Source organism: Gouania willdenowi, chromosome 4, assembly GCF_900634775.1.
Source record: "Gouania willdenowi chromosome 4, fGouWil2.1, whole genome shotgun sequence".
Lineage (NCBI taxonomy): Eukaryota > Metazoa > Chordata > Actinopteri > Blenniiformes > Gobiesocidae > Gouania > Gouania willdenowi.
In genome coordinates this window covers 15,525,105-15,552,896 of record NC_041047.1, presented here as the reverse complement: position 1 = coordinate 15,552,896, position 27,792 = coordinate 15,525,105, and the positions used below count along the sequence as shown (strand labels likewise).

Below are 27,792 nucleotides of genomic sequence, written 5' to 3'. Positions count from 1 at the left end.
ACATTAAAAATGGCTCATATGCGTACGGGAATCAGTGATGAGGGGCAGGCGCGTGTGGATATTTGTAGCTGTTCAACAAAAAAACAAGGTTTTAACATGTTTTGAGCCTAAGCTCTACCAGCTGCATTTCTCTGTGACACACTACGTTTTGAGTTTGTGCATCAATAACGGGCAGCTCTGTAAGTAAACGGGTTTTCCCCATCACTTTGGAGCAATTCCAAAAGTGCATTGTAAACACAGAGTAGCCAAATCAAAGTGTTACAATTATCAGCTCCCCTCCCATTTTGCCCAAGTCTGGGGCTATCCCTATGTGAAAGCAGCTTTGGTTGGATAATATCTCCTGGCCGGATGTGGAATAGCAAGGAAGTGCTGGGAGTTGTTATGCAGTCAGATCCTTGTGTAAACCCATATGAGCATCAAGGTTTATAAAGAGTGAGAGAATGGCAGCCAACAATAAGCCCACTGATGGGAGTGGATTTTGGTTTTCGACCCTGGCCGCTTAATGTTTCGGAATTTCATATTATCTGTTTTTCTTGTCCTTGATGGAAATGCTTGATTTGATCGCTAGTTTTCCAAAAAAGCTGCTCTTTTAACTGCATGAGGTTTTCCTGGCAGTATAGAGCACTTTGAAAAGCCCAGTGTGAACAGAAACCAAACACAATTGAGGTGTAATAATTTTCTTTGTTCCTTGCCAAACTGAACCAAGTCCCTGGATTATGTTGTTGGAAACTAAGATCTATTTATTGCGATGCACGAGTTTGCTCTATGTGCAAGTTTGAGTCCTTAGAGGGCCCAAATCATGTTTTCCCGCATCTATTACATTTGAGGAATGCACTGCGCGTCCTTATTTTTGCCCAAGCAAGCACAAGAGTGAACCAGCAGCAGAGGCTGAATTCCTCTGCAGGTCCCAGACTTGCAGACCACACCATGAACTGGCATGCATATAGCCTACAGCCACATTTCCTCCTTCCCTTAAATGTAAAAAAAAAAAAAAAAAAAAAGCTTAAATTGGGATATTACACGAAAGATTTAGAAAATAATGCAGCATCAACAACAATGCACTTAAATGTCTTCCAACATTTTCCTCCATGCAACCATGCAAAGTTACCCATCATGCATTCTCACCACAGGACAGATATATTGAAAGTTGACGGAAAGTTTTCATAGCCTCAAGGCAGCTATCCTTCAGAAGGACCAAAGAATGGGTTGAAGAATGCTCCCTCCTCCCAAAGTCCACAATCTCCTCCAGCGCGGGATCTTTTACATTCAGCTTAGGTGGCTGTTACTGATCATTCATCATGATGTCTGTTACATTTCTAGACAATTTTCATGTTGGGGAATCTTTTCACTGCAAATATGGATCTTTTTTCCGAATATTTAAAAAAGAAACTAATTGGTTGGTTTTAAGTGATTGGTCTTATTTTCTATTCTATATTTATAATAATAATAATAATAATGGCTTGGATTTATATAATGCTTTTTTCGGTGAGACTCAAAGCGCATTACAGAAGTTACAGAAACCATTGTTCATTTACATCAGTGATACCAGTGGTGATACAGAAGCGGGGCTGCCATTTTGCCCCTACGGCCCCTCTGACCACCACCAACATTCATGCACAATTCATACCCATTCATACGAGGCAATGTGGGTAAAGTGCCTTGCCCAAGGACTCGATGACAATGACTTGCAGGATTTAAACCCCCAACCCTTTGGTCATTGGATGACCCACTCTACCACTGAGCCACGGTTGCCCTGTCACCTTTATGAGCTTTAATTAAGGAAGCATATATTAAGCATATTTTATTTAATTAATAGATCGAATAATGAATAAACAACAGAACAATGATAAAATATTGCATAGCTGCAGCCCTAGCGGTAAACATTAGTCATTAATGCATGTGGGCAGTGAGGGTTGGCCCATGTGTTTGCGAATAAACAGACGATGGTCTGTAGCTCCAATTGAACGTATCCAGACGTCCCTCCTCGAGAAACACACAGCAGCCATTGATACCCCCAAACAATAACCCCTCACAGGCTAGCACATGGGCCCACAATGCCGCGGCTGCCGTACACGCAGCCTCACGTATGCCTGTGCATAAAATCACAATGACATGGAACAGACAAAAGACAGAGCCTCTCAGTGTCTGTGTCCACACGGGCCATAATAGTGTTGTAAATGGATTTCCTTGCAGAGCAATGCAAGGACAATGCTGTTGTGAAAGTGTTGCTTGAGTATCTGGATGTCACACAGAAACTCTTAACTATTACAACGCTGGGTTTGTTTGAGCGTCCTCTTTTAACTGCCACATGTTACACACTGAACAGGGCATGTTTAGTTTGTGCCGTGTGACATAATGTGCATGTTTGTTGTTTTCATGCTTAATCTGGTGATGGATGTTAATTGGGCATGGGAGAGTTGTTCATATTCTGACTTCCAATTAACATTGGTGTCTCCTCAGTGGGGGTTGTGCCAAAACATCATCAGTGACTTTCACACCAAGGCTTACCAATGCAGAGGATTTCAACTATTAGGACCCCACGGAAGCACAAGAATTAAACGGATTAAAATGACTCAATTTCACACAAGTTGTTGTCTTTCGAAAACACATATTTAAAAATGTGGATTCTGTAGCCTTACTTACCATACAGTCACAATTGTTGGGATTTTATACACGATGTTGTTATTACATAACACAGTGACAATATCTTTCTTTCTTATAACAATGTGTGAATAAAAGTGTTTTTACCTGAAAGTACCTGTTAATGCATTACATTACATTTGAAACTGAGTTATGCAGAGACAATGATGTACAATGGTACAGCTCTCTCTAGTTAACACGTGATCATCACCAATTAACAAGTGTGCAGAAGATGTGTTATGTCTTATTTTGGGATTCATTGGCTGGATTAGATATTGGTTTCTCTTTAGTGTACTGCTCCTCAGTAAAATCCTCTAACACTATTAAATGAATGTATTTACATGCTACTCCTTCATTTCTATTAACTAAAAACTATACATTTCATGAGATAACTTGCATGGCACCTGCACTGCTTGTATATAGATTAAACTATTTTAGATTTATATATACACTACATTTTTAAAAGTGAATTTGAAGCTGCTATAAAAAGCAGCAGGATACAGAAAAGCTGCTCCCATAATTAATACAAGAGATGATGGGAAATTAGGAATAAATCAGACCTGTATGAACATGTTGGTTAACATGCATGTTGTGTTTCTTACATCTTAACACATTGAAGTGTTTGTTTTTAATAGCTGTGACAGGTGTAGTCTGTAGTGGGCTGCTAATCATAGGCTTATAGGAAATACTGTCAAATATTTAGATTTTTAAAACCAAAGTTCCATATTAGATGATCATTGTATAATTTTTATATTGTTTGGAACGGGCACTTGACATTGGTCTGTGTTAAAACTTTATCACCACAATAACAGGAATATATGTATAAATCAGAATCAGAATCAGAATCAACTTTATTGACCAAGTAATGTATTGAATACACACGAGGAATTTGTCTTAGTGAACTGTGCTCTCTGATAGTGTAAACATTAAATAATAACAATCAACCAGAATAAATAAAAATAAATAAAAAAAGAAGTATAACATAAATATAAAGAGTAGTTAGACTAATATGTGCAAACTAAATAGAATAACAAGATAATAATAATAGTAATAATAATAATGAAATGACATAAAAATACAATAATAATAAGATAATAGTGCAGTAGTGCATTGATGAGTAGTGAACATTTAAATGAAAATATTATGTCCATGAACAGTCTCAGTGACAGGTTGATCCAGGGTTGTTATGTTTAGTTCCATGGTTATTTCACAGTAACAGAAACAGGTCTGACACTCTATGACTGTTTAGTGTTGATCACAGTGACAGCCTGGGGGAAGAAATATAAATATATATATAGAATAAGTGTTACATCAGCAGCCTTAATGTGGGTGAATAGATCGTGCTGAGATTGTTCTACAGTACAATGTGACTCTACCTCAGGGAGCCTGAAGCATCATGGGAAATCTCTTTCTCACATGTTGTAGTTCAATGTCCTGTCAGATGTGAGTGGATGTTTCATCAGATTGTGAAGATGAGATTTGGCCACATGATCAGTGATCAGTGATTACATACACGTGTCAGACTGAGGTGGATTTTAACTTTTACAAAAAAATCACCATAAGTTTTTCTTTAAATGAAATCAATTAGGAGCTAAAAGTTGTGTCTTCTCTCAGGTCCTCAATGCGCAGAAAGCTGGTTACAAGGCTGCCATTGTTCATAATGTGGACTCTGATGACTTAATCAGCATGGGATCCAATGATGGTAAGTTACTCACCTGGTTATCTGTGAGCCTAAGCCTTTAAATTCCCAAGTAGAACTTGAGGAATGTTGATGCACAACTCCATGTCGAGGAACCATCCACATATCTGATAATACACAGTAAATATTGACATGATATTTGATCCTTTTAGGTTAGATCTCCCTCATGTATGTGTTTTTATATACTGTATATATATTTACAGCTTTGGTAAATGGACTTGATTTTATATAGCGCTTTATCACCACACTGAAGCAGTCTCAAAGCGCTTTACATATCAGCGCATTCACCCATTCACACACCATGCAAGGCGCTAGTCGACCACTGGGAGCAACTTAGGGTTCAGTGTCTTGCCCAAGGACACTTCGACACATGGTCAGGTCCTGGGATCGAACCCCCAACCTCTCGATCAGAAGATGACCCACTACCACCTGAGCCACGGTCGCCCTGAACTCTTGAGTATATTGGGATAGACTTGATGATATCTCACCATAGAGCAGCGATGGGCCCCAAAACTGTGATCTTCTGATCTGAGGGCCAGACATTTAGAATAATGACTAATTTGAGCACTTATGCAGGAAAGAAAAAAGTGTTTGTGTACTTTTGTTGTCTAGTGTTTTTAGAGTCCTTTTGTGTATTTTGTTGTTCTTGTATATTTAAAATTTTTGTAGTAGTCTCCTATGTTTTCTGAGTAAGTTTGTGTGTTTTTGTTGTGTTTGTGTAATCTTAATGTCCTTTTATGCAATTTTGTAATTAGTCATTTTGTGTATTTTTGTTGTTTTTGTGTTTTATTTTTTGTAATTTTGTATGTTTTTGCAGTAATTGTAATGTTTTTTTTTGTAATTCTGTACGTTTACTTGGGGGCCGTACAAAGTTAAATCGAGGGCCGCTTGTGGCCCCCCGGGCCTGCATTTGCCCATGTCTGCCATAGAGGGTCAGTCGTATCCAGAAAAGATAACTAAGCTTTTTCTATGTCAGTAGGTGACTGATGATTTTGGTCTCCTAATATCCACAAACGTTATTTATCTTTCTTCGTCGGCCTTGTTTTATGATTGTTTTCTGTGTTTTTCTCCCTGGCTTTTCCTTGTTTTAGTGGATGTTATGAAGCTGATCGTGATTCCCTCAGTGTTTGTGAGCGAGGAGACGGCCAACTCGTTAAGAGACGACTACATGTATGACAAAGGGTAAGTCCACGCTCCAGAACTCATCACTATAAATAGAAACAGTTTCCTGCTCAGCTGCTCTCTTTACCTTGCTGACAATTGTTTCTTCCATCACTAAGAGCACTTTTTATTCAGCTTCCTCTCTTAAGACTGTCTCGCTTTTTTAATTCTTCCCAGCTGAGTTTATTTATATTTATTTTGCTTCAAGCCTACAGCGTGTACCAATGAGCAGGTTTGTCATGTGGCCTGTTGTCATTGCTGCTGTCAATACTAAGACTGTGTGTAGGCATGGTTTCAGCTCAGTTCTGACCTGCTAGCAGCACAGATGTAATGCAGATAAAAAGAATCTGAAGAAGCTTTAAGGGAAAGTCCACAGCGTGCATGTCGTCTCCTTTGATGTGTAACAAAACGCAGCCACATAGAGCTGCTTTTGTGTCGCTCTGTATGACAGTCTAATGTTTACCATGTGCCTCATATAATGACACACCTAATGGCACGCTACGTGTTGTTCTAGGGGGCATGTGGTCCTCATGCCAGACTTCAGCCTCCCTCTGGAGTATTACCTGATCCCCTTCCTCATCATTGTGGGAATCTGCCTCATTCTCATTGTTGTTTTTATGGTAGGTACATATGATCATTCTTAAATCCTTTGCCTATAAGCATAAAGATGAGAAAAATCATGCAGATGTTTTGTTTAAAAGTTTTTTTAAGAATGCAATACAAGTTGGTACATTTTATCCTCTGCAATGTGTTGAGCACCTTCTATAGGGGTCATTTCATGTCATTTCACAAATGGTAAGCTACAATGACCTCCTGTAAAGGATTTTCAATATCCGCGAGTGGTGAAATAACCCAAAGTTGGGGTCCAAAATAAAAATGAAGAAGCTGCATGAAGAAAAAATGTTTTATGTCCAAAGAAAGTGTCAGATCTATACTGTAAATTGCATTTCCACATGCAGTTATGGGGCAATGAAAATAGTAAAAAAAAAATTTTTTCAGATTTAAAAAAAAAACTCACACAAGAACCAATGCATATATATATATATATATATATATATATATATATATATATATATATATATATATATATATATATATATGACTAATCATTAGTGGTTTGAACAGTCTGTGTACATAGCTCAAAGCTGAATAAATTACAGGGACCTGAGGCATATGCAAAGTAGTTTACTACAGGCCCAACATGTTCAAGCCCGAAACCCCGACAAACCTTTTCCAATTTTGAGGGGCTGGCATGTCCTCCAGATAGAATGTATATCAGATATGTTTGTATATTCTGAGAGAGTAGATGCAGTTGCATTAGAATCCCAAATTTCAGTTTCCTATGGGATGTGGTTCCTGAAATATTGGAAGCTGAAAATGGAAGAAAAATAAGGACACGGCACGAAAATCAACACATAACCCCGTCACTAAATTGTCCATATCTCAAAAGGTATTCATCCAATGAAACAAAACATTTACAGTGTGCCTATTGAATAATTAAGAAACAATTGGTAAAAATCTAATTTTTTTGAGACTGAAGTGCGTGGGATGTACTGAAAATGTGTTGAAATGACATGGAATGACCCATGGACATCCAACATCAGCCCACTGAGATTTTTTTGTATTACTTGCTTGAAGTCTAGATGTGCAGTTTTCAGTGTTTTGATTGTTGCTTATTGTGTTCCCTGCAACCAGATTACAAAGTTTGTCCAGGATCGACACAGAGCTCGGAGGAGCCGCCTGCGCAAAGATCAGCTGAAGAAACTTCCTATCCACAAGTACAAGAAAGGTAGATCAACTCAACTGTGTCCCAACAGCTACTTGTACGTGTATATTATGGAAATGCTCTTAGTTTTTGGTGTGAAAGGGGATCCAAACATGACGGACTGGAAGAATGTAAAGGGATCCAGAGGGTTTGTTAGGAGTTCATGTCGAAGACTGTAAAGTGGACGTTGTTGTGGTGAACACAGGCCTGAGAACTCATGAACACAATGACTCAATTGTGTTTGGGTGTGTTTTCTGTCAACCAAACAACTTCAGTGCTCTTGAGTTATATTGTAGTAACTGTGAAATCTGATAGATGGAGACGGTTGATGGTTTATTGTCTTGCCCTGAGAGACCGCTGACTCGTGGGAAAGTGTAGCATTGGTGTTGATCCTTTTAGTGTTCTGCACTCACTCACTGTGCAGGGAACCATTTGGAGAACCTGCGGTGCCAAATGTTTGCTGATGGATGTCTTTTTTCTTTCTTTGTGTAGTTTTTGTTGGAAGCATGTGCCTTGTCAAGTCTACATATATAAATATATTTTCACATTAGGGGAAAAATGTGGTGTTTATTGAAGTTGTCACATACGTGACGTCTATATATGGTACAGATTGAGTGCTGTGGACATTTTGAATAGTTTTAGTCTTAACAAAGAACCATTTTCTCAGGCTGAAAAATACATTCATATTTCTTTATATCAACAAGCTTTTATCTTATTCTTGAATCATTTGTCGTCCAATCTGGAATCAACTGCAGACCCAAGAATTGGTGGTATTGGTGATCACCTCGTTCCTCCTCATGGCATTTCAACTCTGAACCTGGAAGTCCTCAATGCATTCTGACAGATTATTCCTGCACTTTGGAGCTAATCGGATTATTGTGGTCTTGATTTTTTTCCCACCAATCTCACCACTAGTAGAGCTTTTGTCTGTCGAGACTGGACACATGACTGATAGTTTGGTATGTGGTTTAGATCACGTCATCAGCGTGCCTGAGTTTAATGGAAAGAGGAAGTTTTTCTTTGTTTGTATGAAGAGCATAATTTTGGGGAGTAAATCTACTCCTTTTTGCGATTTAAATTTATTTTTTATTTTTTTACTAGCATAAAAATGCAACAATCATATGTTATATGCCTTGGAGGCAAGTATTGATTTTTTTAATACAATTATGGGCAGGCTATTAATGCAATAAACATTAGTTATGGTGTAGTTTTTATCATCTTTCATTGCCCTGCTTACATTTTAATTTTGAAAATGACACTGAGCCAAAATTTGTTTCCAAAATAGTTTAAAACAAATTATTTTTACTTGTGTCAACAGTTATTTAAAGAGCTCGATGTGCCTCCAGAGTTGAGGTATGTGAAGATAAAAAGTGTGAGATGTCATTATGTTACAGTTGAGCCCAAAAACTTTTAGATTTAATGTAATAAAACCAAATCTACAGTGGACAAAAAAGTAATTAGTCTGCCACCAATTTACAAGTTCTCCAACTTAAGATGAGAGAGGCCTGTAATTTTCATCATAAGTATACCTTAACTATGAGAGACAAAATGAGAAAAAAAATTCAGAAAATCACATTGTAGAATTTTTAATGAATTAATTGGTAAATCCCTCGGTCAAATAAGTATTTGGTCACATACAAACAAGCAAGATTTCTGGCTCTCATAGAACTGTAACTTCTTTTTTAAGAGGCTCCTCTGTCTTCCACTCGTTGGCACCTGTTTGAACTTGTTATCAGTATAAAAGACACCTGTCCACAACCTCTAACAGTCACACTCCAAACTCTACTATAGCCAAGACCACTACGCCACCAGGGACTCAAATCCTGCAGTACCAGACGTGCCCCCCTGATTACAGTTCAGTACATGTCCGAGCCTGTCTGAAGTTTGCTAGAGAGTATTTGGATGATCTAGAAGAGGATTGGGTGAATGTCATAAGGTCAGATGAAACCAAAATAGAACTTTTTGGTAAAAAAAACTGTTTGGAGGAGAAAGAACACCATACCTACTGGAAAGCATGGGGGTGGTAACATCATGCTTTGGGGCTGTCTCTGTGCAAATTGAGCAGGATGACTTATCCGTGTAAAGTAAAGAATGAATGGGGCCATGTATTGTGAGATTTTGAGTGAAAACCTTCTTCCATCAGCAAGGGCATTGAAGATGAAATGTGGCTGGGTCTTTCAGCACAACAATGATCCTAAACTGATGGGGCAATGGAGTGGCTTCGTAAGAAGCATTTCAAGGTCCTGGAGTGGCCTAGCCAGTCATCCAGAAAATATTTGGAGGGAGTTGAAAGCGACAGCCCCAAAATATCACTGCTCTAGAGGAGATCTGCATGGAGGAATGGGCCAAAATACCAGCAACAGTGTGTGAAGACTTACAGAAAACGTTTGACCTCTGTAATTTACCCTTTGTTGGCAATGACAAAGTATTGAGATGAACTTTTGTTATTGACCAAATACTTATTTAATATAATAATTTCATTAAAATTCATTAAAAATCCTACAATGTGATTTTCTGGATTTTTTCCCCCAATTTGTCTCTCATAGTTGAGGTATGCCTATGATGAAAATTACAGGCCTCTCTCATCTTTTTAAGTGGGAGAATTTGCACAATTGGTGGATGACTAAATACTTTTTTGCCACCGAGCTCCAACTTTGTAGATATGAGTTCTTATAATATATCAATTTTGGTATTTCATGAGTCCTTTATGTTGTCTTTGTTTATGCAATCTGAATTGTTGCAGCTAATGTGATAAATTCAATGTAGATCCTTGTTTTGGAGCATAGTATACTGTATGTCTGAGAGCATGTGTACATTCTCTGTTACAGCTGATAAAACTAAACTTTACACGCTCTGGCTGCCATTCCTGTCTGTGCATCTTGTTGCTATTGTTCAGTTCCTATTGAGGAAGTGCTTGTGAAAATGCAGTGCAGATTAAATCCAGTCAATGTGTTAAAGCAGTGTTTAGCAGCTCACTTCCTGAGATCTGCCAGCTTCTTTCTGCTGTAACACACCTGGTCCAAACACATCGCTTAGCCAAAAGGAACACTGTGTTCTTTATATGTAAATGTGAAAGCTTGTCCACTTTTGCTGTAGTTTTTTGTTAATTTGACATTTTTAAAGAATAATCCAACATCACTTGAGACAGAGCACAATGACTAATACATTATTACATTATTTATTTAGATTTTTTTTTGTTTTTTTTTATGAATTTTGATTTGAATGGATAAAAAAATGTATAATGTGGCTAATATCTGACTGAGCAAGAAAAATATTATTATTTTCTTAATATATAATTAAATGGTTTTGTCTTGGCTTATTTGACCTAAATCTAATCAAAGTGTCACCTCTGTGCTCCGTAAAAGGCTTGTGAATGAGCCACTCCCTTCATTCAAATGTATTCCTCTGGGAAGATGTGTAAAACATACGTGGCAGCAGCCCTCCAGGAACAGGACTTGCCCTGAATTCTAAATTAAAGGATTTTTTGTCTTGTAAAGCTCAACGAATGAAGCATTGGGTTTGCATTTTCACAGAATTCCAGACCCATCAAAGCCGTAGAATTGCACGGCGTTAATTTAAGGGTAGACTGCTCTATAGGTCAGTGTATGTGAGGAGACCGGGCTCTTCTCTCAGGTAAAGGCATGTGTGGACAGGTTCTGTCCTCAGAGAGACACAAGGCATGTTGGAGCATTTCTCTCAGCTCACTTCAAATCAAAGCCATGTCTTTCTCTTGAGATTTCAGCCTGTGCTACTTCAACCCTCACAACAAATATTTACAGGCCACTCTCTGTGTCCCATGTGCGTGTTCATGTCACATGCTGTGAAGCCACCACTGTTTGTGCCCCACATGGATTTACCTGCTCTTTCTCACACTGGCAGCTCAGCCCACACGCCCACACTGACTTTACCGAGTTGTTCTGCCACATACTTTTTGCTGCTAGTGCAACTGTGCATATGTTCTTTGTAAATTATTGTTTTTTTTATTATTATTATTTGTTATTAGAGTGTAAAGGTCTCTCACTTTCTCTGGAAGGCCTCTGTTCGTTCTAGAGATAAAGGTATATAAATCTGGAATTTATTACAGGCGTAGAATGATAACATTTTAGAATTGATAACTAGCTGCTTGCATTCGTTACAGGTTTGAATATTGCAAAGGGAAGGAGGTAAAGTTTGGCAGCTTTGTGTTTTTCACCACATTGTCAGTTTGACCTCATATGATAGATGAAGCAGCAGCTTCCTGGAAACGCCTCGCGTGTGCATCAGAGGCAGCCGCTGTTCTCAATTTAAACACCTACAAACGCACGTCAACAGGAAACAGCCTCGTGCCTGCTGGGGATTTTGTGTTCAGTGCTTCTATACCACTGTGTCACTTTATTTATAGGTTTGGTGCTCGAGCACATGATTTTAACTGATGTATCAGTAACACTTTTATAGTTAGTGCAAGGCTTTGTTTAACTCTTTGGCTGCGTTTGAAATAAATCGCATATTGACGTATTACACACTACACACTGAATGAGTATAAACTGTCTACTATATACTATTAGGATGATTAGAATGGTGCCCGTTCCCACTGAAGTATACTTCCAAGTTCCTCAAGATGCCTTTCAAACCTACGACAAAAACCTGAAGCACATTGAGACTAAATATCTGTTGATTCGCCACAATTGAAAGTTCTGAAATAGTTTTAAGTGAGAAAATGACCAAGTAAAATAGCATGTGATAATTTGATCTATAAAACTCGCGGAAAAACATTTCATGCTGACATTACGGAGATTTTTGGAGACCCGCTATTGTGCAACTGACTAAACTTCCGATTAATTTCAAAACAAGAGCCCTTTTTACAAAAGTGTTAAAAACTATTGGAAGAAAAGAAGAGATGCTTTTGTTTTGAAAAGGGGATACGTTCTGCTTGCAATGCATCATGGGGCGGTTGAGTATGACTAGTGTGCCCACCGTGCATACTTAAAAAATGTCCCGATATAGTATACATCTGCGTATTTCTTGCATACTAGTCTTTTCATATAATCTAATTGGAACGCACTACATACTAATTTTGACCTCAAACTTCGTATGAGTAGTACATTAGTATGCCAGTACAAACACAGCCTTTGATTATTGCAATCAGACAGGAAAAGGTGCCAACATGGGTTTGTGCAGAAATAAGATAGAACAGAATGTAATTATTAAACATCATAGCTCTACAGTATATATTTGCTGCTGCAACTGCTGTCAGCGTGCAGCTTTCTACTACAAATGTTGTGCTAAGCATACCCGGGCTGTTTGGGTACTTAATAACGCTACGATTTTAGCTTCAGCAAACAAGATCTACAAACCCAAGTATGCTATTTGACTCCTGTTTGGACCAATTAACAATTACTCTTGTACTTCAGTCCCTCCCGCGTATGTTGAGTCACTAAACTCCTACCAATGCCCCTACACACACACACACACACACACACTGAGCAGAGCAGCTGCAGCGGCTCCACTGTCAGTGCGTAAAGCATGTTGATGTCGGCACAGAGGAGCTCTCTTTGTGCCCCGCTGACAGTTACGTCATCCCGCTGGCTCAAGCAGGCACACACACTCACTTTTTCCGTCACATTCTCTTAAATCCAGTCATTGGGACTGCAACGCACATTCGCAGCTCATCTGAAGTTCAGTAGGACAGTAGTTCCTGTGAGAGTTTAGAAATGCTGGCAGGGCCGCCTGGCAGATGAATGAGGGGCCGCGCAGAGCTGAGATGCTCTTAGAGTAAGGGATTCCCTAGACCTGAACATTCACCAAGCGAAAACGTACAAAGTTGAGTGAATACAAGATGAGACTGAAAAAATACCAGAGGGGTAACGATGGTGGAGCAGTGAATACTAGTGTTGTAGTACTCAAGACCAGATTTTAAAAGTTGTCTTGGTCTTGTCTCAGACTTGAAAGCATCTTTACTCGGTCTTGTCTTGGTCTAGGAGTGCCAGTCAAGATCAGCACTGATTTCTGCTATTCTTTAACTTTACTAATGTGATAATGTGGAGAAGAACTTGGTAAAACAATAAATATCTTTGATGCATGCGCTACTTTTTCCTTCTGTCAAATGTATTTTAAAGAAACTAAAGAGAGAATCTTCTTTAACTGTTTGAAAAACTTGTCAACCTTGTTTTTGAAATGGATTTTTATGGCCTAGGTCTTAGTCTTGACTTGGTCTTATCTTGGTCTTGACTTTCAAAAGTCTTGGTCTTGTCTTAGTCTCAGATATTGTGGTCTTGAGCACAACACTAGTGAATACATCTTGGACTGGTCTGACCTAATATGGCCATATACTGCATGTCAGGGAATACTATAGAGATGGACAGGCTTAGTTTGAGGTGAGTGATCAGCACTGGTGTAGTAATTTGTTCCGTTTGAAGGCATCTGCTTGCTTTTTGGTCCAACAAGGTCCTTTGATAGTCAACTGAGCATTCTCAGTGTGGTCTTCTTCGATTGGCTCAGTAAAGTGTAATCGGATACTGCTTTTCCCGCCCGCAGTGACACTCTTTTAGCAAAAAAGAAAACGACTGCAGCTCAACCGTAAGAAGAAGACGTGGCTGAAAGTTTGTAGTGATATTTTTGAGGAGGTAGAGATGTATGTATAAGATGTTGCTTCAAACCTGAAGTAGCTGACACTCACAGGAAGGGGAAGAGGAGGAGGGGTCGGTGGGACTCTATCCTTATATGGTCTCATGCAGCCTTGGCATGGACACACACAGCCCAGTCAGGGCTGAACATGCTCATTTAAAGCTTACATAAACACATAGGCCTGCAGCTCTGCTCTCTGCCCAGCTGTGGAAGGAAAATGAGAAGAATCTGAACGGCACCGCGTTCATCAACCCGTGTCGCACCGCACGCGTAACGTCAGGAAATGTGTTGGCACTAGTCTATCGGTAGCTAGTGTGCGTGCAGACTGATGATTGGACGGATGGCTCGTACAAGGACATATTTGGTCAAAAAAAAAAATATTTATCACAATGCCACAGAAGCGATGTGAAAACCGTAAAAAATGCTTCCCCATGCAAATGCTCCAGAGATGCGCCACAGAAATACACTTTAGAAAACAGGAAGGAAAGTTTTATCAAATGTGTTGTCACCGTATAGAAAGGGAAGTGTACAGTAAAGGGAAGTGATGCAGTTAGATAGCAACGTCTGTTCTTCTTGATTCAGACGTCTAAGGCATGAAACGGAAAATGCTTAACGCCTGATGTGTTAACCGCAGTGGTTTGGTTGTGTAGTTAGTGAGAACTGAACTGCTTCATGTGCTGTGATGCATGTAGTCCACTAACCTGAGGAACCTGAGAACAGGTTTTTGGACTACATTCACTAAGCTCCTGCGTTTGTTGGTTTTACTTTAGCGAGAGCATTTCATTTAATGACATAATGATACTAGTGAACAAGCTAGGATCAAGAGAAATAGGGCTGTCCCAATCTGACATTGGTATCGGAAATTGGTCCGAAAAGAAAAAAGGAAATTGGTCCGATATCAACAAAATCGAATTATGTTCACCTGCAAAAAAAAATCTAAAATCTCCAATACAAGCAGTCTATTCTAGACTTAAATTGCTTTTTTAAACTTTAAAATTCAAATTTGCTTTTTATTGTTACCTCCGCCAACTAGATCGGTCCATCCGTCTGTTAATGTTTGTTAGCAGGATATCTCAACAATTTCTGAAACAGATTTAAATACACTTTGGTGAGCTGATAGACAATGTCAACGGAAGGACAAGTTCACTTTTAGAGATGATCTGGATGGTACTGTAGATACAGTATCCAGAGCAAGGATATTTCAAAAAGTTCTGAATGGATTTAAATGAAATTTGGTGAGCTCATTTAAACTTTGCGGAGGTTTGTGTCTTTAGAACTGTGTGTATTTGCCTTTAACACACCACACATCAACAGTAAACGAGTATTCATACTGCTTGTTTAGTTCCTTTTGAAACTGTTAAGACGTGTTTTTTCTATTGATTCAGGGGATAACTACGATGTGTGTGCGATCTGCCTGGATGAATACGAGGAAGGAGACAAACTTCGAGTGCTGCCATGTTCTCATGGTGAGTCTCCATCTTTGTCCAAAGAGATATTTTAGCTCCGCCTACCAAATAACACTATTAACAGATTCATATTATTAAGAATATATAAGATATATAAACATAAAATAACAAATAATATCAGCGTTTGTTTGCAACTAAGGGTCTTGCTTAGGGGCCAATAGTGGTGGTGAAGACTTTTTAACTTAAAAGAATGATCTTTTACATTAAAGGAGGTCTTATTGCATTTATGGCTCTGAATGCACCTCACTAAAATTAAAACATTGCAATTTTATAAATTAATATTAATGCATTGCTCATTTTTATTATCCCCCGGAAGGGGGATATATGTTTGAGCTCTGCCCGTGTTTGGTCTGTTCTAGTTAAAGGGTACAGCTTTTTTCAGAAACTGTTTAAGATAGGATAACCAAATTCGGTGTGTGGCTTCAAGGTATCAATACCTTGATGGAGTTCGAAAATGAAAAGTGCGCAAATTATTTTTTTCGTAGTTATTGTCCTCGTTCCGTTTTTTTTACTCTGATCGAGGTATCTTCAAAGGGGACAACTTTTCTCAGAAACCACTTAAGATAGGATAACCAAATATATTCTGATGGGACAATATTTTCTTATGGGACATGAGGAAAAGGTTGTGAGTTATAATAACCAGTCTGGCGAAGGATGTTGATGACTGTCTTCTTGTTTAATTTAACAGTGAAACTTTGCAGGTTTTGTTGAAACTTTGTGTTTTTGTGCTCAGCCTATCATAGTAAATGTGTGGATCCGTGGCTGACCAAAACTAAGAAAACCTGCCCGGTGTGCAAGCAGAAGGTGGTTCCCTCGCAGGGCGATTCTGACTCTGACTCAGAAGAGGCGGACAGCGGCCCCGAGGAGAACGAGGACGTGTCAGAGAGCACGCCACTGCTTCGCTCGCTGGCCTCCACCAGCGCTCATTCTTTCGGTACGATGTCCGTGGCGTCGCGCTCCGAACAGGACCAGGAGTCTTCAGAGTATGAGGATGAGCTGGACAGCAGCGACAGCGAGGAGGAGGTTACCGTGGAGACGGTGGTGGTTCAAATGCAGAAGCCGTGCTCTGAAGGCCACCAGCACGACATCATGCCCCAAGCTTGACCTGCAGCTTTCCTGTTTGTTACCGAGGCCTCACTCGCTGTTCACCCCCCCAATCTCACAGAAGGAACTTTTGAGGCGCAAATTAAGAAAATGTCTGCTTACAGCACATTGTAATCAATATGCCTCTAATATACATATTTTAGATTTTCAGTTTTGGTAACTAGTGTACAGTAAGCATTTACTGTACTAATCACAACAAAGCGATGGCTAACTCATAACCACGCATTAATCAAATAAATGACTGTGTAAATATGCATTCCCAGTATAGAGCACAGCACTGGAACCTTTGATGGTGACGAGTACTGTACATACACTAATGTAGAAACACGTTCCCGCAGCTTCTTTCTAAGAGATTTCTAATGACGCAGTCACTGATGTCTCTGCCTGTTTGTGCCAGTTTCTGAGTGAAGCCTGTGCCATGTGGCCTCACCTGGAGGGAAAGTTGATTGACCATTAACTGTGGTAGAACTTCATTTGGCTGCTTCACATACAGGTCAAAGGCCTCATTACACATTCAGCTGATCTAACCTGGTTTAAATACTGTTTATAGTGAAAAAAAAAAGTACTTCCAAATTTGATTTTTTTTTTTTTAAAAGACTTGCCTTGTATGTAATGGGTTTTTATGTTCCTGCTTCATTTCAGTGAAATAAACATTTCTTGATATGGAAAATGTATTTGACAGAATTTCTTTTGCAGTGTTTTATAACCTTGCACTGATGTAAATGAGTAATTTAACATTGCAGTTAATGAAAAAGATAATTCCTGTTTTTATTTGCACATTAAATTGTAGAGACCAGGGTTGGGGTCAATTACGTCTTCATTTATCCATGTTCAATTGCAAGTCAATTATGATTATTTTTTCACTGAAAGACAATTATCTTTCTAATTACTATAGGTTAAATTAACCAGAATTACTGAGCCTCTAATAAATAACTTCATAAAACTTAACCTTCCTCGTGTTAGAAATCAGTTGTGAAATACACTAATATCTATCATCCAATTTATTTTTCATGGTTTGTTACCTCACTTGTTATGCTTTATCATAAAAATACTGGTATTGTGGATTCGGTGTGATGCCTGAACCTTTTTTCCTCTCTGTATACCTCAATTTTAATTAATTTTTTTAAAAAAAGATAAAATAAGTAAATGTAATTGGAGAACTTGTCAACTACATATTTGTAAGCCATAGAACTGTAACATAGTTTGCCAGTTTTGCATTTAATGAAATATTTTTTGTAGAAATTACAAAGTCAATTATCTGAACACAATTACAACAGCAACAGATGTTTTCAATGACATTTACATTTGTAATTATCAATTATAATTATAATTCACCCCAACTATGGTAGAGACCATAACTCCCCACATCATTTTCTTAAGTAAACTAGGAGCTAATGTGATTTACATGACCATGGGAGGAATAATCTTTAATCTGGTTACCATGTACTGTCGAAGACAAAACTATTACAGGTTTTAGGCCGAGTTAACCAATAAGAACACTGGTTATAGGACGGTCTCAGCACCTGCTCTATGTGCCATCAGAAAAAGCAAAATTTGCCAATTGCATTCATTTTTAAAGGTAATGAATTCATCACACATTATAAACATGGATTGTCCTCACTTTCTTGTCAACATTTGTATCCTAAAACCTCTAATAACTATTTATCCCCATGCTAGTATAATAAAAAACAAGGTTAGTTTTAGGTTTTCCCCCTGATTTATGAGAACACGAGTTCCCTACAAAGAGTTTACATTGGTAGACGTCTACTCATTCATACGACTCAAACTACCACTTTGAGAAAGAACAGAAAACATTGATCTGGTTGGATTAAATTTATTTGATCCGTCTGTAAACAAGGTGATAAATCCATTTATGGCATTTCTTGGTTTTATGCATATGAACTCAAATGCATAAAAAAAGACAATATCCCAGATGTGAACAGCAGAGGACAGGAACTTAAAGTCTGAAAACAGGATTTGAAATAGAGTACACATATTTCACGATGCCTACACAATAAAGCGGAGGCTGAACAAAAAAAAAAAAAAAAAAAAAAAAATCTATAAGTGGGCGACATCCATCTTAAGAACAGAACTTTCCACATTATGGCACAGGATACACAGGTTCTCCAGTCGAGTTTCAAAAAGACAACCATGCAGAATTATCCAATTCCCTTCAGTTAGCAGGACTAGGGTGGAGTGGACGTACCTTGTGATACAGAAAACAATCCAAGGCAGTTCATTTTTCCACAGTTTTATATTTACCACGAGTCTAGAAAAATGCATCGTTTGATTTCCAACTGTTCAATACTCACACCCTTATCTTCCCCTTACTATTACGCTTAAATCATGATGCTCCCGTTTATTAGCAGTGTTCATTCACAGGATTTAAAAAAACTGCATCAACACCCAGACTTTGACTATCATTGGTCCTAGAAAAAGAATTTATTCCAACTCCAGATATTTAAAGGCTATGATATCTAGCATCCAGAAGTAGATGCCTTTCAAAAAAAAATTTTACAAAAAGAAAAGAAAAAAAAAAGAAAGCAGAAGTTTGCAAACAACAGTAGGAAGTGCCTGAGCCATAGTTACAGTGGAATGTCCAGGAGTTTCTTTTGTGTAGTCAGGGAGGTTGTAACGGGGAAAAGTCCAAAATGCTCCAAGCCAACTTCAGAAATCTCTTCAATGTGTGGTAGATGTTATCAGAAGAGGGAAGTTATAAAAGAGAAGAGTAGGTGAACCATACAGGTCAGAGGCTAAAGGTTACTGCAATCCTTCTCAACTTAAAGAGAAAACTAAAAAAAAAAAGGAAGACAAAGAGCTTCGTTACTGCTCATGTGCTCCAAAGGCCACATCTGTTTGCAGCAGGAGAGTGTACAACACCGTTTGGGAGGGACAGGCATTAGAAACCCAATAAATGTTACTTTAAAGTCCACAATGTTTGACTAACTTTACTGCCAAAAATGTTTTGCTGGCCTTGATGAGGTCGATTTGTGTTATAATGTCCCGTTTTCAAAAAGCGTTTCTTTGCCGTGTATAGCAGTGGAAATGGAAAAATGATTTAAAAAAACCCAAAAAAAAAAAAAAAAAAAGACAGATGGGAAAATAAGAGGAACTATCACCTAGAACTGGAGGTGGAGGGGAATGCAATGGTAGCAGGTGTGGGGCTGCTTTAGTATCCAGTCTTCCTCAGGTATTCAGCCATTTCAAATGCTTTCTTGTTGAGCTGTCCTCCATGGACACCTTCCTTCCCCATGACAAGAACCAAAACTGAATACACAAAAGGAAAAAAAAACAAACATACAAAATAAATAAATGTGATGACATTGGAAAAACAAAACAGGCATTGCCTTTACAGATAAACAGCTACAGTGTTAGGAGTGGAAGTGTGTGACCTTTCACCATGTTGGAGAGAAAAAAAGTTTTCAGATTTTTAAAAATAGTTTTATGTTTTTTTTTTTTCTCCTCAAACTGCATAAAAGTAACCCTAAAATCCTGATTCCCTCAAGTATTTAGCCATCGTGTATGCCTTCTTATTCAATCCGCCACCATGGACCCCTTCTTTGCCCATTACCAACACCAAGACTGAAAGAAAAGAGACAGAAAGGACATTTAGAGAAGGTGTAAAGGATGAGCAGTGGAAAAGACAAGCACAAAGCCAAAGAGTTTAAAGCTAAATGAAAGGCTGAATGTTTCAGTCTGCTGCTGGTCAAACTGACATGGAGGTTAACTTGCAAATGTCAAAATGTAAAAGTTATAAACGAGGTCGAATGAAACTTGAATCAATGCAGTTATTCACCTTGGCAGAAAAGGTTCAGTTTATCGTACTTTCTACTTGGTGACACGTGCAGAGAAAATAAGGAAGTGCTTTCCACAGCATTTGAGGGGTCTTCTGGATTAAAACGTTTTTCATGTTAAATTTGAGTAACCGGGCTCTGGAAAAGGACAAATAGCTGAGCAACAGACTGATTACAGTCATTTAAAAAAGGCCATAAAAAGCCATCCATTGATCAATGATTAGCAACTTCTTCAACCAACAGTACACGTCACACTCATGGCTCAGGGGCTATATCCGGCCCTTTGGAGGATCCAATTTGGCCCGCAGGAGAAAGTAAGAATGACAGAAAACATGTTTTGTGTAAATGAAACTCAAAATTTGCGGGGGCTCATCGTTTCCCCAGTACTTATATCGCATTATGGCAGTCAGTTAAACCTCACATTTCTTAAAAAAAAACAAACTTATTTTTAAATTATTATACATATTTCCTTTAATTACATAGTAATAGGTCACAAAATCTAGGAAATTTAAAGTGAAGATCCCGTTGGGACTGATATTTATTACTTATTGCATGGATACTGTTGGTTTTTTACATATTCAGTATTGTATGTATACATAGGAGCAAACTATGGCACAATAATGTTGAAATAACTAATTTTACTGCATAAAATCTTCGTACTTGGCCCTTGAACTAAAACAAGCTTGACGCCGCTGCCATAGTGTATTTTGGAAGAAATCAGACACTATTAGCTGAAGGTGCCAATCATCAATTTGTTGAAATGTGACATAGTAGTGCAATTTATTGTCAGGAAAATAATGTAAAAGAATGGCCATGGGCCATCTCACTCATTGTTTAGTGCAATCTGTGCATGATTTACAGTTACTGTGAAGGTGAAAAAGCCAGAGGACAGGAAGTATCACTGTTAGCATTAGCACAGACTACCTAGCCAACAAACAGCAGTCAGAACATAATTAAGCTTATAAAGCTGAGTTGCTGAAGTAATTGAGGTGTGTTGATAAATTCAAAACTGATATAGTCTGGCGGAGCGTGTTAAGACAAACAAAACATGTTTTCTTAAAGCAGCCGTTACCAGTGTGGCAGACATGCTAGCTTTGGTTAACTCACTCAGTGCCATTGACGAGATTACTCGTCATTTGCGTTTTTTCACAGGGATTACTAGAAAACACCCTGGCGGAGGTCCCTCATCAATATCTAGGCTGTGGGGTGTTGTAGTGACCAACTGTGCCCTGAAGATGGCAGCAGTGCATCTTTAGATGAGAGATTAACCACTGATGCTACCCAGCAAAGCAGGAAGAAACAGGAAAAAAGGGAGATTATGGCGCTACCGAGTGATATTGTGATATATCCAGCAGCTCACAGCTCCACATACTAACACAGAACATGTATGGAACTGAGTAGATTGATAATGCTGTGATCGTGAGATAAAACCATCAACTAACCGGACCAAACGGGTCATCCCTGCGTGTCGGGAGGAGGGGGGTATAAAATACCCCCAGCCTGTGAGCCAGATAGCAAAATAATAGGTGACATGTGGGAGGTAGCAGTGCACCTATGGATGAGCGATCATCCATGCTCAGCAGAGCTAAGAGGGAGAGAGGAAAGGCGTTTATATGAGACTTTATATGAGAAAAATGGCACTACGTACAGAGTTGACGTTCACAGCAGCGCACACTCCAGAGCATGTGTAGAACTCATGGATAGTGTGGCGATGGTGAGATAAAACAAAAAAAGCGGGGCAAGCAATAACACTGCATGTCGAGGAGGAAGAGGAAGTTGCGTGTGTGCAGACTGACGGGAGAGAAAGTTGGATTAACGCCAAAATACAGTCAGAAATCTATTCAACTCTGAACCAGATAGCAAAATAATAATAATTTGGCTGGTATTGGACCGATATATCAATATCCGATCGGGACACCTCTATTGGATATATTTCCTTAATACATGAGAAAGGTAAATAGGCAGGAGTTGACCACAGCAGACATGAAATAGATGTGCAGGAGAAGACAGCGAGAAGCTGAAGGTAGAGCTACTTTGTTCAGGAGGGTCATGAAGTTCAGAATTTGAAGGACATTTTTGTTGCATTCAGACCCAAGAGAAGAAGAAACAGATTCCCACGTTGAGCCTCAGCTGTGAGCTATAGTAACTTTTGGCTTGGAAGACAACAACTAAACTACTTTCCAGCTGATTGTTTATCCAAGGACTAAATATCTATAAGTTAAATGATAGCAAAGTGAGGCTACACTAAACTGTGCTTTCTCACTAAATCCTGCTTCCAAAAAACATTTAAGCCTTAAAATACTGCAGCCAACAGACACGCTCAGTTATAAGGCTAAACTAATGAGACATGCTGTTTTACCAAGCTTGCAAAACAACAGAAGGGCAACTTTTGCCTTTCCTATTCATTTTTTTTCTCTCAGCCTCATGGAGACATTATAGGAATGAAAGTTAAACCTTTGACAGCATTGAATAAGCCTCCAATATTGGTTTACTTAAATTGACATAATGCAGTATTAATTTGCTTGAGTGTAAATTGGCTGGTACATTTTAAAATCAAAAGCATACATTAAAAACTTGCCTTTAATGTACTTTTAATCAACCGTAACACTTAAAATTGATCACATGTTGAGGAAAGATGTATTTTAGCCTGTATTGAACATAGAAGTAATAAACAGGAATACCACATTTAATGTAATAGCAACACAAATGAACAGGACACTTACTTTTGCCTCCTTTGGCTACAGCGATGTTGTATGTTGACTCTCCTGCTTGGCTTTTAGTCCGAATGTCCATTGTGAAGTCTGAGTCTAAGAGCAAATTATCTCTAAGTACAGAGCATTTTTTTTTGCCCAATGTCAAACCATTGGTGAAGAAGTGAGACCGGTCTTTTCCTATTAACACATCGATCTCTTCAACCTAGAAAAAAACAGAAAAGAACAAAAGAAGAAGCAGGGTTAGTTTAAATGTAGACATTATTAAACTGTAGAAACAAGAACCATCAGGGCTAATGTTCAAAGGAGACAGCTTGGTATTTGGACCTGATGAACTTAACCATCTGTAAAGATGCTGAAGTAACTAAAATGCTTGTGCAGAAAAAGGGGTTGATACAACATCCAACATCCTGTTAACATTTCTGCTGTAAATCATGTTTACTAAGTATGTTTGCATGTAAACAGCTAACCGTGCACATCTCAGAATTATGGTTGCCGGCCAAAACACACTTGTTTGTAAAAATGCTACAAGTTGTTTTAAAAGAAGGGCAATATATGAGATATATAAACTAGAGCTGCAACTAATGATTATTTTTGTAGTGGATTAATCTATTGAATGTTTTTGCTGTTTTGAACTGCTATTTTAACGCACCTGCCAAAACAGTGTAAAGTTGTTGTAAAGCTATAGCTTAGCTGCCTCGCAGGTTGTTGAGGTAGAGGTTTAAAACCACTAAAGATATAAAAGTGAAAGAACAAACATCTTTTTTGAAAGTTGGTGTTTTAAGCCCAAACAATTAAACAGTTTAGAGCCAACATGCCTAAAGGGAATATTTTTTATTCTTAACAGTGAACCTTTTGTTTATTATAAAAGAAAAGGTTTCGTGTTCAGAATAGACACTAGTATCAGCAGAAGGCAGAAAAAAGGTCATTGAAAGCAGGATACGTCAGTAACTCACTGATGAGTGCAGGAAGTTACACAAACCTAACTGAACTAGCGTTTGCAAAGTAAACTACTTAATGTAATTACTATTTGAATAATTGGCTGTTTACTAATGAACAAATCTGCATGTTAAAAATAAGCCACAAAATATCTGAGATCTCACTTCTCTGCGTTACGAGAAGGAACGGCAACTCAGCCGTGTTTGCAATTATATAGTTTTTGTAAAATGTAGTGCCACCATGAAATTGGAGCTGAACTTTAGAGTTTACACTTAAGTTTACTTTCTGAATGTAACCGGTGAGAGCAATTCCCCAGCAGTTCATGTAAGGTACTGCAGAAACGACAAAGGAGGAAACACTCAGCGGCAGATTTAAAAAAAAAACAAAAAAAAAACACAATAATATGAACGTCAATGTTTTAAATCTGCGTCGACATCTATTTTGTAGTCGACAATTTATGTTGGATAATCATTGCAGGCTTAATATAAAACTTCTGAAAAACTGACGATTTCAAAGGCGGCGCAGGTTCTGGACAATAAACACCAGCCATAGACTTTGTGAAGCAATATCAGCCTTCATGCATTTATCGTATTTAAGTTGGTGATGTTTTTTTCAGGTGGTAGAACAGATTAGTCGTGTAACGCTGCTGAAGCATTTCTTGCTTGTTATTAAGGTAGCTTAATGAAAACTCAATCGTATGTTCGCCCCCTGGTGGTTGGCTGACTACTGGGGTTGAGAAAGTGCCTGATTTGATATGCAGAAGTCACATTTTAAATGTGAAAATCGCCAACGATCAAGTTAATTTAATCGAACAGCCCAGATCGTAATTACAATTAAAATTTGATTAATTGTGCAGCACTATCAGGACTGCATCTTAGGTGGACAATTGTGCCTCTTTTTATTTTATAAAGGTAGAGCGAGTTCTGTTGCAGGCCTCGTTTCGAAAAAGGAAAATGTGGTCCGAGTTGAAGCTCACAATTTTACGCATTCATTGAACGTCAATCAAAGGGATTTATCAAGTTTGCACTTTTGGAGAGAACTTGATTTCAGCATTCTGTGCAGATCATGTTTTTCTGCGGCACATTTACTCCAATATCACGTCTTCTGTCGAAAATCTTACAAGAGAGGGTCAGAAACAGGTAAAGTATTGACTCAAAGCTTTAATCTACCAAAAAAGTTAGCTACATGAATATTCTGTTATCTGATATCATGCAATCAGAGTCCGATTACGGTTTCCAATTTCAAAGTGTGTATATATGTATATATATATATATATATATATATATATGCACTGCTTTGACAGCAGAGTTCTTTAACACAAACAAGGAGAACGGAGTTTGTCTGAGCAGAATTGATAGAAATTAACCCTTTAAATGAAATTTGACTGTAAAATACATAATTTAAAAGACAATCAATGAATCAAATGAAATTCTAAATATATTTACAGTGTAATCATAACTGCATTTTCTTTCAACAAAAGGTCTCACATTTAAGTGTCTGGGGAATAAAACTTAGCTTTGAAAATGCTGCATTCATAAAAACTGCCAGTGTTTATTAATTTGATTAGGTGCATTTATTTCATTAGCATGGACTATAGTGACAATGTTTAAATTTAGGACAAAAGGGTGGCACTGATGTACATATAATAAAATATCTGTTTAAATGACACAAATGTGATCTTCAGTGGTCACTAAGGGGTTAATAGATTAAACATGCAGTCACTGAAACCTAGGAATGTTCCAGAAAGGCACGATTTGTCTTCTCTCTTTTTATTTTTTGATATATTCAGTCGCGAAAAAAAATAATTGTGGACGACGCAGGGGCACTGCTGGAGATGCTATCTGAAAACCGGCTTTTGCAAGCAAAGGCGGCGGCGAATCGGGCGTGTGTGTCTGCCATCTTGGGGGAAATGGGCGGTAGTTTGTTTCACGGAGCACGAGCAAGGAACAAACGACGAGTACTGTTGAACCTCTACTCCCGACGAGGAAGTTCACCGAAACAGTCTCCGTTTGTAGGGAAACTTATCACACGGTCTTTTTTAAAGTCTTAACAGTGGTTTGGCATGTATTAACGGTTTAAACGCCAAAGTGTTGTTGAAAATACAACGCTAAAACTTTCCTTGGCACAGAAAACATCGACCTTTTAATCCGACTGTCGATGTTATAAAACCGAGTGACGGATCTAAAGCAATACGTCTATAAATATAAAAGACGCATTGCAAAGATTCGACTGACACTCGTGGCAATCTCACTTCCTTATCCGCCAACTGGTGCTCCAATCAAATCAGTAACCGTTTCAAGTAGTGACCGTCTTCCGGCTGTGCAATCAGCCTAATGACAAACGGTGAAACCGGAATATAAGGTTTTAGCCTCAATCAATTAAGTGAATTCAGCCGTTGGCGTTTGTTTTAAATTGTCAGAAGACAACCGGCAAGTTATTTATAGCCGAGCATGTGCAATGACACAACGGTTTCCTGTATGATACGGCACATTTGAAAAAGATGATAATTTACACACAAACCCGTTTAGAGACTCCATTCTAACCCGATAAAAGCTCAGATGAATGCAGTGTAGCTTTTATATCAAGTTTTGACAGCGTTTAGACCGGGGTAAAGTGCAACACGGGTCACAAGTTAAAAAGGAACACCAGTTGAACTGCAACACCGCCCTGATTGTGCTAACCGGCTCCAATCGACCAGCGGAGAGCCTCACTGTTTGTAGCTAAAACAAGAATATAAAAAAGGAATTGAAAAGTTTGTCAGAAATAAATTGTCAAACCCCTACCATAGTATATTACTTTAGTTTAAGCAATATTGGGAACTGTCAGAAACGTGCTTTGCAGAGATAAGCTAACCATTTAGCGCTACTTTCCGAAAAGCCCGGACTTTCACTGAATTAAAACTATAACAGCACATACTCGATTTCTCATAGGAAATCTTAAGTGAATATTGTTTTATACGAGACAAATAGCGACAGATACTTGTCTTTTCGTTTATGTGCGAGAACCGGAAACCATGTTGATCACGGTGTTCGCCTTTCAATGCTACTCAACTAGACAAAGCGTGCATGACGATTTTAAACGATTTACTGGCTAATGTAATATACTGACCGTTACACCGGTAAAGGTGCCTCCGGGTTGCGATGCCCAAACGTATTTGGCATCCGTGTATCCAACAATGGCCGCGTCTTGGCAGGTACCGTCCGCCATCAAGTTGTCCACATAGCTTTGCCAGGACATGTTGGTGGAATTGGTTGGGATAAGAGTACAAAAAGAAGAGGTTTGGACAGGAACGGCGCTAAGCTCGCTGTAAGGAGCAGTGAATGTCGGTGGTTAGACGCTGCTCCTCGGTCACGTCCTGCTTTCTTCGGTATGGGCGGAGAGCAGAGAGACTGCGAACAGACAGGGTGTTGGCCTCTCTAAATCACTCCGCACAGGTCGTTCTCAGGCCTCCTCGTAATGCTTAAGGCACGTCACAGCGGATGAATATCATGGCTAATAACAAGCGGCATTCAGCTAGAGGAACTATTTTTTTAACGTCATGAATGTATCCAAGTGAGATTATTAGTTAATGAAAGTGCATGAAAAGCAAGTTAGAAAAATGCTATTAATATATGGAGGTGGATTTGTGTCTTTATTATTCAATCCAAAAAAAAAAAAATTAAAATAAAAACCCCTTCAATTAAAAAAAAAAGTGTTAAATGCAATTATTTGGGTCTCTTTGATTGAAAATATTTATTTGTGATTGAAGTAAACTTCTTTTGATTGAAAAGTTTTTTTGGTTGAAGTGATTTCATTTCATTTTATTTCATTCAAAATGTATTTATTTATTTTTTTGATTGAATAATAAAGACACAAATCTACCTCCATATTAATAATCATAGCAACCTGTTATTGTAGTTGCATATTTGTT

The 27,792-nt window shown here is 38.4% G+C and overlaps 2 protein-coding genes across 4 annotated transcripts in view; one reads left to right on the top strand and one right to left on the bottom strand.

The window, feature by feature from the left end:
* rnf13 (ring finger protein 13) overlaps positions 1-17,112 on the top strand; it is a 34,783-nt gene extending 17,671 nt beyond the window's left edge. Inside the window, exons 5-10 of the mRNA XM_028444435.1 lie at positions 4,255-4,342; positions 5,431-5,521; positions 6,015-6,120; positions 7,196-7,289; positions 15,254-15,334; positions 16,068-17,112. Of these exons, the coding sequence (XP_028300236.1) occupies positions 4,255-4,342; positions 5,431-5,521; positions 6,015-6,120; positions 7,196-7,289; positions 15,254-15,334; positions 16,068-16,438 (831 nt within the window). The 3' untranslated portion in view covers positions 16,439-17,112. The remainder of the gene's footprint in view (positions 1-4,254; positions 4,343-5,430; positions 5,522-6,014; positions 6,121-7,195; positions 7,290-15,253; positions 15,335-16,067) is intronic.
* A 1,144-nt stretch (positions 17,113-18,256) lies between these two features.
* LOC114462422 (profilin-2-like) lies at positions 18,257-27,323 on the bottom strand. 3 transcript variants are annotated; one of them, XM_028445235.1, is made up of 3 exons: positions 26,991-27,317; positions 22,956-23,148; positions 18,257-19,705 (listed from the first exon to the last, which is right to left on the bottom strand). In XM_028445235.1, exons 1-3 carry the CDS (start codon positions 27,117-27,119, stop codon positions 19,608-19,610), a joined length of 420 nt encoding a protein of 139 aa, XP_028301036.1. In that variant the 5' UTR covers positions 27,120-27,317; the 3' UTR covers positions 18,257-19,607. The 3 variants fall into 3 exon arrangements, with proteins under 3 accessions (XP_028301036.1, XP_028301037.1, XP_028301035.1); XM_028445236.1 differs by lacking the exon at positions 18,257-19,705 and adding an exon at positions 19,845-20,020 and having other exon boundaries at positions 26,991-27,321; XM_028445234.1 differs by lacking the exon at positions 18,257-19,705 and adding an exon at positions 21,548-21,817 and having other exon boundaries at positions 26,991-27,323.
* Between the last annotated feature and the right edge of the window lie 469 nt (positions 27,324-27,792).

Excerpts from the sequence above, each read along its gene's own strand:
- LOC114462422 (XM_028445234.1), bottom strand. The coding sequence starts at position 27,119 with ATGTCCTGGCAAAGCTATGTGGACAACTTGATGGCGGACGGTACCTGC. Across the intron at positions 23,149-26,990 it reads GCACCTTTACCGGTGTAACG|GTTGAAGAGATCGATGTGTT; the intron begins GTCAGTATATTA and ends GTTTTTTTCTAG. Across the intron at positions 21,818-22,955 it reads TGTAGCCAAAGGAGGCAAAA|CTCTGCTGAGCATGGATGAT; the intron begins GTAAGTGTCCTG and ends TCTCCCTCTTAG.